This window comes from Asparagus officinalis, chromosome 5 (assembly GCF_001876935.1).
Source record: "Asparagus officinalis chromosome 5, Aspof.V1, whole genome shotgun sequence".
In the NCBI taxonomy this organism is placed as follows: Eukaryota; Viridiplantae; Streptophyta; class Magnoliopsida; order Asparagales; family Asparagaceae; genus Asparagus; species Asparagus officinalis.
Window position 1 is genome coordinate 98,780,970 of NC_033798.1, and position 11,493 is coordinate 98,792,462.

General features: G+C 35.0%; 1 protein-coding gene across 4 annotated transcripts in view; it reads left to right on the forward strand.

Annotated features, from left to right (window-relative positions):
* Positions 1-9,829, forward strand: part of LOC109840349 (adventurous-gliding motility protein Z-like) — a 12,525-nt gene extending 2,696 nt beyond the window's left edge. Inside the window, exons 5-16 of one of the 4 annotated variants that reach the window (XM_020408956.1) lie at positions 186-254; positions 328-384; positions 1,898-1,934; positions 1,974-1,990; positions 2,144-2,206; positions 2,347-2,409; positions 2,717-2,881; positions 3,016-3,171; positions 8,015-8,095; positions 8,215-8,279; positions 8,377-8,475; positions 9,480-9,829. In XM_020408956.1, coding sequence (XP_020264545.1) covers positions 186-254; positions 328-384; positions 1,898-1,934; positions 1,974-1,990; positions 2,144-2,206; positions 2,347-2,409; positions 2,717-2,881; positions 3,016-3,171; positions 8,015-8,095; positions 8,215-8,279; positions 8,377-8,458 — 855 coding nt within the window. In that variant the 3' untranslated portion in view covers positions 8,459-8,475; positions 9,480-9,829. Of the gene's footprint in view, positions 1-185; positions 255-327; positions 385-1,897; positions 1,935-1,973; positions 1,991-2,143; positions 2,207-2,346; positions 2,410-2,716; positions 2,882-3,015; positions 3,172-8,014; positions 8,096-8,214; positions 8,280-8,376; positions 8,498-9,479 lie in introns of all 4 variants that reach the window. The other 3 variants (XM_020408955.1, XM_020408957.1, XM_020408958.1) reach the window with 3 other exon arrangements.

Sequence of the window (11,493 nt, forward strand, 5' to 3'; positions counted from 1 at the left end):
AATGTCATTACCTTCTTTTAGGAGACAAACCTTGAGAACCATTAAATGCATAGCAACTGTTCATGTCTTGTAATAAGTAATTCAGTTAGGGTTTTTCTTTGCAATATTGGATAAACAGGAGAGGATCTAAAAAAGAATAATTTCTACCTTGCTGACGCTGTATATTGCCTTCTTGTCTCATGTAGCTCCAAAACACAAATGAGGAACAGAAGCTACGGATTAGAAAAACACAGCGCGCACTTGAACTGGCAGAGGTTTGTGTTATATTCCGAAACAATTCAATAATTTTGTTCTCAAGTGGCATTCACATTCCTTATTTGTTTACAGGAGGAGCTGATGAGGGCACAGTTAGAAGCTTCATCAAAGTTCAAAGAGTTGGCCGAGGTGAGAGCAAAATCAGTTTCAGGATTTTTGCTTTTGCTTAATAATTATTAGGCTTTCAGCATAAAAGCTTAATCTAAACACCCATTTTAAATGCTCGCCTGGACTGTCTTATTAAGCTTCTCTTCCCCTTATGATCATTGATAGAGTCACATTCAACGGAGCAGTGAATTTTTTTTATTTAACTAAGCTCCTAGAATAGTCCTAAATCCTACTTAAGGCCACAGCTTCCTCTTGGCAATAATAAGGTTTTTTTTCCTTTCAATTTCACATTCCTTGTTTGTTATAATTCAGGATAAAACGATGCAATCCTATGATCCAGAATTAGGAATGGGAATCAGGTTCGGATGATCATGTATATTTTGGCGGAATTTTGTGTGATTACATTATTAGTTTGCTGCGTATACATCATTTAGGGAGAATACAAAGTGTAGCAAGTACCCCGAGTAACTAACAAAATAATATAATTATCACTTAAATGATATCAGTAACAAGAAATTTAAAAAGCTGAAAATAATATGTAGTAAAAAACTAAACTTCCCTGCAAGGAGTATATCTTGAAACAAGTGAATAACTTGGGTAGCATAATAAGAATATAAACAAAAGGCAGAACGTCAGTATCCTCAAAATTTATATGAAACATGTTTTCAATATTCGAATTTTTAAATATTATCAAATAATTCAAAGCTTTCCATATTGACAGATACCTACAGTTAACAATGCATCATGATACTCGTCTATCGCCCAGGTTTTAAGCCTTGACGGATTCCAACAGGAAAAAAGTTATAAATCACCTGTACTTGGAAATAAAGATATAGCCTTCTAAAGATGTGAATCTTATGTTTGGTGTGATTTTTATTTATCTTTTTAATTTAGTGGATATATTGTTGATGAAAATAGTACCATTTCTCACTGTATTAATTTAACTATCTTTGCCCACAATAGCAAAACCATCTTAGGCCCTAAATTTCACAAATTTACTCCACATAAATGTTATACCAGAGGTCCAGAGTTAATTAAATTTCAACTCATTAACTAAGAGAAATAACATGTTCCTTGTTTCTCTCATATCTATTAGATTGAACAGATCTAAAGGAGTACATGACACTAGAGAAATAAGAATGCAACATGATGACAAGTGGAACCATTCTTGCAGGGTCTTGTAGTATGAAGGAATAAATATTCATTCTCTAACATAGTCACTAGCTTAGCCCCACTTATACGCTTTATGCCTACATACAGCACGGTTCAGTCTAGAAAATGAGGAAAAAGTAAAAACTTCACCGGGTCATAATTGCGTCTTTTTTTCTTTTTGGCTTGTAATATAATGGTACAGTTCTAGTGAGAATATTTTCATTTAAAGTGTATATCATCTGTTTTCTGCTGGATGCAGATTTCTTTCTTATACTTCTGATAAGTCACATCCTTTCTTTGAAATTTTGTCGTACTTTAAATGATTTATCTAAAACATCGTGAAGTGAAGACTTAAAAATTAACCAATAGGGATACTGTTCAGGTTCATGGAGCATGGCTTCCACCTTGGCTTGCAACACATATAAGTTGAGCATGGCTTCCACCTTGGCTTGCAACACATATAAGTTATATTCAGGTAGCCAGCGTCACGCTTTATGCGTGTTAATGCATTTCGGTGCTTTGCAACACATATAAGTTATATTCAGGTAGCCAGCGTCACGCTTTATGCGTGTTAATGCATTTCGGTGCTTGTGATGATTCTCTTATGGAATGTTTAACTTCTCAACAGGACCTTGCAGTAACTCACTGGAATGAGCATGTGAAACCTGTATCAGTTCTTATCCTGAATAAGGTGCTGTCTTTAGTCGAATTTAATTCAAAGTTAGAAAAATTCCTCCTTATTACTTGTGCTTGATACTTGGAAAGATTATTGTATTATTCCTTTTTTCATGTTGTATTCACCGACATTTTTGGATCTGAATATTCTTCTAGGCCTCACAGAAGTTGGAAGAGGTGCAAAAATGGGCTGAACCCCACGTTGATTCAGCAAGAACTGTGAGTTCTTTCAACTGTTCTGAAATTAAGTTAATGTATGTATTACCTGGAGCTGTTTTTAGGTCTTTTTTCTTTTGTGTTGGTTTTTTGTTCTACTTTACTGGGCATATCTTTGAAAAGTATCATTTGCATTCCTCTTGATTCTTCATGAACAGATATTCAAATTGATATTGCAATTTAATTGCTAAATATCATATATTTATTAACCATTCATAGCTATTTCCTGACTGTTTCCCAGGATTTGGGTTTCTTTCACTGTCTTTCTTGTGGTATTTGTATTTCTTCTAACTTTATTTATTATATGAAGAAATGGATCCCTGCTGCCAAGGAACAATTGATGATCTTTAAATCCAATGCTAAACCCCACTTGCAAAGAATTGCTATTGTAGTCTTTAAGGCTTATGAGGCATCCAAAAACACTTTTAGACAGCATGTTGTCAGAATACAGGAAGTGGCATATCCCCATCTCCAGGTAATTTTCATTATTGCTTATTCATAAGGGTTCATATATTTGTTTTTGTTTTTGTTTTTGGTTTTTTTATTTTTCCTCTTGTTAGTATTTCTTCTTGCCAATGCCTGAAGAAAATATGTACAACATGGTGCCAGGACGCTAGGGAGTTCTTAAAACCATACATCGATAAAGCTGTTGACATATCCAAACCTCACATTGCGAATTTGCAATACGTTGTGATGCCTTATAAGAAACATGTGGCTCGTACTTATCGCAAGTCTCTTAGAACAGCAAGAACCTATCACCGCCAGGTGTTATTCGCTTCTTTCTTCACCTAATACTGCAATTTTACATGCCTTATTCATCTTCATCTTATGAAACTCTATTTTCATCTTCAGCAGGTTTACTGGTTATAATGGAAACTCTTAACTTTTGCCCATGAAAACTCATGTAGACTTGACAATTTTTTATTCTAATAATTTTACTTTCTTAAATATAGGAATACCAAATCTTATGCACGTGTATGATATTCATCATTCTCTTATGTCTGACCTCTGGAGTCATTAATCAAATGTATTAGATCACATACTGCCTATATGTGAAAAACGAACATAGGCTATGCTCAACTTGGAATGAGGTCATTTTCGTTAACTGTAATTAACAATGTTCTGAAGTGTGGTCTATACTACTATGCATCTGGTGGATGTTAATGTCAGCAACACTACTTTATTATTATTATTTTTTCACAAAAGTATCCTCCCATAGAGATGGAGGGGCCCTTAATAGGGAATCATATCATATAAAAGGTAATAGATACATTAAAGGCCTCCCTTGGATAGTATGACTCATACAAGTCCAAGGTAGAAAGCACAAAAAACAGTAATTGAGAACCCCCTCACACCCCCCACAAAAAAAGTACAAAATGATTACAAAATTACACATGTAAGTGTAGAGACGGCCCAACACAATCAATAACCATGCCAATATGTATGGCCAATAGCATCCTGAGCAATGAGGTTTCTCATGATGGCGTGGAGGTCTTCACATTGTAATAAAAGTGTACCTCACTGAGATTGTGACCATTCTTGGAGAGACAGATGAGCAACATTGTTGGACTCCCTATAGCAGTTATCAACAGATATAGTGTTGGCCTGCAGTTTGTCATGTATGTGCTGCCACATAGTGGTGAGATGCCAAAAGATACAACCCTTCCCAATCAGTTCCACAATGGATTTGGAGTCAGACGAGCAATTAGTGGGATTTAAGTCAATGTTATCAACTAGATCAGCCCAATTGCAAGGGCTTTGATTTCAGCATGCAGGCGGGATAGGACCAGAAAATGCAGCAACAAAAGCACCCTCATGGTCCCTGATGATACTCCCAACAGTAGTGACATTGTCAACACATGAACCATCAACATTGAGGGAGAACACACCAGGAGGCGGTGGTTGCCAAACTCAATGAAAGGAGGGCCTAAATATGGGTGCTCTTGATTTTATGCCAATTGATAACAAAGAATCCTGACCATACTTAAGAGGAGCTCATCACAGGCTTCACCATAGCATCAAGGTGATGAAGAGTGTCAACCATCACCAGTCTAGCATGTATGTGGCCCTTCACCATGGCCCCCATATATGCAATTGTTCCTGTAGCTCCAAATTTGTCTACAAATGGCAATGCAATCAAGTCTACCCACAATAGAAAAATGTGATAATTGCTTTTGCATTTCATAAACCACTGTTTGAGCCTAGAAAATATGGTTTGTTGAGGGAAGTGTGGAACAACAAAAAAAGCACTGAAATACTGCCAGAAGGAGTGAGCAAGCTCACAATGGATGAAGAAATGATCCAAAGTCTTCTCTTTGTGGTTATGGCAACAAACACAATTTAAAGCAATAGAGATACCCCTCTTTTTAACAACTGAGTTAATTGGCAGGATTTTATAAAGTAAATGCTAGCAAATAAGCTTGGAGTAGAAAAGCATGACTATGGATCAGATGTCCTCAAGCAAAGAGCTGGTGGGTAGATTAGCTCTCACCGCCCAAACTGATTTTATGGTGAAATTAGAAGCCCAGAAGCCCAATGCCTCACTTCATCATGCTCCTTAAATTGGGGGCAGCAATATACAACATTTCGATCAGTTCATGACCCAACAGAGGTTCCAGTTCTTCAAAACTTCATTTACCATCTACCCAAATATCTCTTAGTTTTAACATTGATATCCTGTGTCATGGAAAAAAGCAAGGTTAAGCTCAGACCACCAATGATCAAACCAGAAGGAAACATCTCCTTTGCTAATAGTCCACAAACACAGCTCATTGAAAATGTGTTTGACTGATAGTACATCCTTTCGTTCTGTTGAACACAGCAAAGGACTCTTCCAAGATAAAAAGGAGGCACCGACCTTGTATTTAGTTTTCATGAAAATGACCCAAATGGAATTAGAAGTACAAACTTGCCAGCATTTTTTAGAAGAAAGGCAGACTTGACCTCAAAGAGATTTCTAACACCAATTCCACCCTCATGAACCGGATAAGGTAACTTTCTTCATCGAAGCTAATGTCTTATGTCACCTGTGGCTGTTGTTTGAGGAACTAGAAACTAGCCAACAGAGACCCAACCTTGTAGATCACCATTCTAAGGATGACAGCAGTAAAGGGAAAATAGATTGGCATGCTGCCAAGAACATAACCAATAAGCATCAGTCTACCAGCATGACTCAACTATTTTGAGTGCCACCCTTGAATTCTTGCACAAATTTGCTCAACTAAGGATTGTTATAGGAACATTTCCTTCGGCCAGAGCCAATATGGACCCCCAAGTAAGTGATGGGGAAACTACCTTTGGAGAATTTGGTGATTTGTAGAACAGATCGAACCCTTAGTAGAGTTGCTCTAGCATGTAGGTAGAAAAAGTGAAAAAGTTATAAATTTTAAAAATAAAAAAACTAAAATATTACAATGCTAAGAATGTCTGTACAATTTTACAACATTGTAAACGTTTTTTATGATCAAAGGTGATAAATGGTCAAGAAGTGTTTATATCTTAGAATGATCATTTTTTCTATTCATAAAGACGATAAGACAAGAAAGACATGGTTCATAGAATTAAAGTAGAGCATTGACATGAGAATTCTTGTAGAATTTCGTGTGATTGTAGGATACCAATGAAAGATGGCAGGTTCTCTTATACGACTATGAGACCAACAATGCTTATTATCAGAATATACAATTAAACAAAATTCTAATGTGTGTGTGTATATGGGCACAAATATGTATGAGGTGGCAACTCCTTTTGCTACATGAACTAACAAGAAAAAGATAAGTTGTAAAGCCGGCCATGCAAATCACGTTGGATGTGCGGGCCTCATCACTTTTATCATGTAACAAAATGAGCCGCTACCTCAGACTCATTAAATCCTATAAGTAAATATATAGGATTGTCACCTCATTTAGCAAAATAAGGTCTCTCTAGACACTTCAAATGATGTGCATAAAAAAAATTTAACATTCAAATTCCAATGTGAATGATTCAGGTCTAAATCCTTTTCAAAGGACTTAAGTCTTTTTAGACACGCAGACACACACACTTGCTGACCAACACCCCCCCATGCACACACGCACTGGAGGATCCATTTCTGTAATCCACTTTACTGAAGTTGTCTTACAACTAAGTGCATAAAAATTAAAAAATCAAGATTTTAATTTTTTCGCTGATGCATGAAATGCCTAACTAACAAAATGAGTGACAATGATGGTATTTTTACATGGACCTGCACTTTAGTATGTAGATGATAATTTCAACCCAGACATTTGATTTTGATCTAAAACCTAAAAGTCTGACAAACCAAATTTTGTTAAATGTTAGATATTTAGGCTAATTGTGAACGGGTCCCTTGAATGCCTCGTTTGGTATGCGAGAATCAGATGAAGTGAGAATAGAATGGAGCAAGGAATGGAATCAAATGAGTGTGGGAATGGAATGCTCATTTCCATTTTCATGTTTGGATGTGACTAGAGAATAAAATGGGAATGAGTTTTTTTTTTAATTTTTTGTAATGAATAATCAATAAATAGTTTGGAAATATTTGGTATGTATTTTAATTTTTCTTATTCTCACTTATGTAGAAATGCCAATTTCCTACTAACTCATTGGGCATGTTCATTCCCATAAAATGTTGGACTAAAAGAAAAGTGAGAATGAGCATTCTATCTTCCAAAAGGATGTTGTGTTTGGTATGCATGAATGTGAAGTGGGAATGAGCATTTTATTCCCACTCATTTTTGCATACCAAACAAGACCGTCGTATCACATAATTGTGAATAGACCCCCTGAGTGATTTATTATTGTTATTATTATTTTACTCTTAAAATCGATAAAAAGGTTCTGAGGAAATGGATAGACCGCCAATAGTTTTACCTTTTTTTACTTTTAAAAGAGTCAAAAAAGTTTACTAAGGGGGTGTATTTGCACTTGGGATAGTACTATAGGGGTCTACACGCACAAATAGAATTGCAGGGGTCTATTCGCAATTGGGTAATACTAAGGGGTATATTTGCAATTAACCCTGAATATTTTAGCCAGTAAACAATCCAGCTCTATTTTTAGACCATTTATTCAAGTTTTTTTTGTTGATATATGAGTAAAAAGAACTTATGAAATCTGATTTTTTTTTATTTCAAGGTGCTTTTAATGTTGTAGATAAACTCTCACAGAGTTGATATTTCACATGAATTGCTAAATGTCAAATAGACCTCCCTCTGCATATCTACATGCGCGGCAGCCTGTGTCTGTTAGAAACCAAATTTGAAACCCAAATTTTAACTGACCATGTCATACGTTTAAGGCCTCTTTCAAGAAAAAAATTGGGTTGACACACTTAAAATATCTAAATCTTAGTTTATGTGAGATTTTGAATAAGATACACAATATAAAGCACTCATTGATATTTACTATTTACTAGAAGGATAAGATATGTGCTTTCATCTATTCTGCTGACTTTACCTCATTGCTGTGTGGCTCTTCTCAACTCACTGCATCTGAAGGTGCAATCGTAGTTGTGTACATGGGATGTTTGATAATTCTATTCTCGAGTAAAACTGTTATTTCATTTGGTGCGGTATCCCTAAAAGATCATGTTCTTCTGCTTTTGTAGGTTCAAGACAGCATTCACAAGAAACTAAAGAACCACGAGCTAACAAAACCTTATGCAACTAAAGAATTGGCTTGGTTTCTGGTATGTATCTCTAGCTTCTACATGAATATTTGTTGACCTTTTTCTTGAAAAAAAAGCTTGTTCTGGAATGGTGACAGTAATCAAACATACATGACACTAAGTTCGATATTTTTCCAAAGCAGGCCTCTGCACTGTTGGTGTTTCCTTTGTTCTTTCTGTACAGAGTTCTTGCATCAGCGTTTTGGTAAGCTTTAGTTATCTGACAATACATGTGTTCACAATATGTCACCTTGGTATTCCTTGCTTGGTTGCACATTAAATTTGTGGCATTATTACTTCAGCAAAAAGGCAAAGAAACCAAGACAAACTGCCCATGCAAGTCACATGCACAGGCGACCTAAGCGCAGACATGCAGAGAAGTAGGACTGCATTAAATATCTGTATGTGCTGTTTAGTTTGAAGGTATTTTGTGCTTCCTTTACATGGACCTTGATATTAGAGTAGTATATCATTAATTCTCCATTTTAGTCATGACAAGATCAATTATCTGAAGTGTAGAAAGTGTAGCGTGAAATGCGGGGAAGAAAGGAGTGTAGCAGGAAACAGGGTCTGTGTCATGTTTGAAACTGATTTGTGTGTGTGCGGCCCCTGCATGCTGTGTGTGTTGTGTATGGGTGTGTGCACGTGCGTGTGTGGGTGCGTCCGTGGTGTGATGTGCGCGTGCGTCTTTCTTGTGTTTTAAAGCGTAATTTCTTCTTTTAGGTTTTTGAGTATACTGATGTATGGTGTGAGTTGAATTCATCAGCATCTAGTCTTCCTCTGTCCTGTGTATATCCGTGTGTGATTGTGTGTGGGCACACCTTTTATTGTCTTGGGGGGTGCTTGGCAATCTTGAATTGCAGTAGGATTATAAACTGAGTCATTCTTCAAGATGCACCGGGGAAACTTCTTCTATGTAGATCCATGCATTTACCATTTCAAAATTTCCCCTTCTCCCTATTGTGCAAAATGACACTTTTATAAGATATTGCTAATTTTTCATATCGTGACATTAGTTAGTGCTACTCTCACGATTTAACTTGTGCCTGTCGAGATCTGATATTGGTTTCAACTGGTTTGCCAAGCACACCCTTCAGGCAATAGTTTTTGTCTATAAACCCAAAGTTGTACCCTGATTTACTTTGAAATCCGCACACTTCCATGTATGTAGATAGTTGTAACCATTTATTTTTAAACATTGCTAGGATAAAAATTTCAAATCCAGTTCAGCTTGTAAATCAATAACTCCATACTATAAATATAAACTAAACATTTGCATTTTCATCTTTATTTATTTTTCCTATTCTGGAAAGATAAAGAATGTTTTCTCATTTACTAGTGTCTATAACTAGTATTTTTGACCCATTATAATTACAGAAAGACTGACTGGTGTGTTTCCGTGCAGGATTCACCTGAGCAAATTATGTTCGGAGTACTGTAGTCTCTCTTTAGTGCTCGAGATATTCGAATTAATGGCAGAATAGTTTAGGGTTCTCCAGTACCTATTGCCGGAAATGTTGGAAGTATATGACATTCCTTTCATTTTTGCTCCGGTTGTTAAGGGGTTGTTTGGTTCGTTTCCCATGTATTGGGAAATACAATTTTATGTAAAGAAATCCAAGTTTTGGGTTTTCCAAACTTTTCCAAGAAATAGATTGTTTGAGTTTGTTTCACATATAAAACATGATAGGAAACTAATGTATACATTTTTTTTGTGTTTGGTTGGCATCAAAAAAGGGGAAAAACTTTTAGTTATTAGACATTTTTCACTTTTTTTGTGTTTGGTTGGTATTAAAGTGTGTGTATATGGTAACCATGGTAAGTTTACCCCTTAGTAAAGACAAATTTGTTTGTGATCGTTAATGGATGTAATCTTACTAAAAATAAAAGTGTAAATATAACATGAAAAACCAGTAAATAGCCAAATTCATCATAAATATGTGATTGACATAAAAAATCAGACGAAACATGTAATAACATAATTATTTTAATTGTTATGAACTATGTACCTGATTTGATATGAAAAAAACTTGTTTAACAGGAAAAATCACACGAAACCTGTAATAACATGTTTATTCATAAATTTATGAAATACACACCTGAATTAGCAAAAAATTCTTATGAGTCCTGTAAAAACCTATAATCAACTTGATTAGTCATGAATATTTATATGACATGGAGAATCGCATCAAACCTGGAAATACCATACATGTAGATAATTAGAGACAGTATTATAAGAAACAAAACCAATTAGGTTTCAAAACCACGAGCTCTACAAAACCATGGGCAAAACCAACATAAAATTTATTGATCCAAATTAATATTGTCAGATTCAACATCCAACGATCAAGTAAATGTACCACTCCATATACATCTATAAAATGTAATGTTGCATGCAAAATGTTAATCAAGAAAAAAATATGAGTAAGAAAAGTAAAGATATTGGTGAATCTTCATTTGTACCATCAGCAAAGGTAAGAGTATTTAAAAATTTTATGATTAAAATAGAGTTGTTTATTTTAAAATGTCAATTTACTATGTTTTTTTATCAGCGTGGAAGAATTAGTAAACCTAAACGAACCTTTGAAGAATGGATTGCATATACGGATGCAGATCGAGAGAAAATGAGATGTGAGATATCATGAAATTAGCAGAACTTATGCTAAAAACTAATGCTATAAAAGTTATAGACGACAATAGAAATTGGAAGTGTCCTTACTGGATATACCCAACATGTATTGGAACAAAAATCAACTCCTAACACATGCGCATGATGTTGGTTACAATAAAACTGTTGCCAATCTGAGTAAGGATTGTATTGGAGAGCATCGTGGACTAGAAATCTATTTACAATCGCTAAAATGAAAGCAATGATATGTACTATTTTACTACTATCATGTACTACTATGCTATTTTATGCATGTTTTAATTTGAATGAACTTCATGACTAAAAAATCATGTGAAAATATTTGTTGATATCACATAAAATATACCAGCCACATGTTTATGAATTCTATGGCCGAGGGTTCAGGACTTAGTCAATATCATCATTGTTAGTCATCCAATGCAATATCAATAAACATTGTAGGTTGCTCATCTCAAAATATTTGATAATCATCATAGCTTAAAAGTAAAAAAGTCACTAACTAAAACTCATGACATAACAATATTTTCATTAATAACCCACAATAGTAGTCATCCAATACAATGTAGATACATTGTAGGTTGCTTACATACAATTTTTTTAGTTGTCATGTATATGATGCCTTATAAAGTTCCTGCAAACGCATGTTCAATGTAAAATTAGATTCTACAATCATCACATAATGTTGGTAAATATGCACATGAAACCATAGGTTTATAGTTGAAGCACAACTTTCTACAATCATCACATAATGTTGGTAAATATGCACATGAAA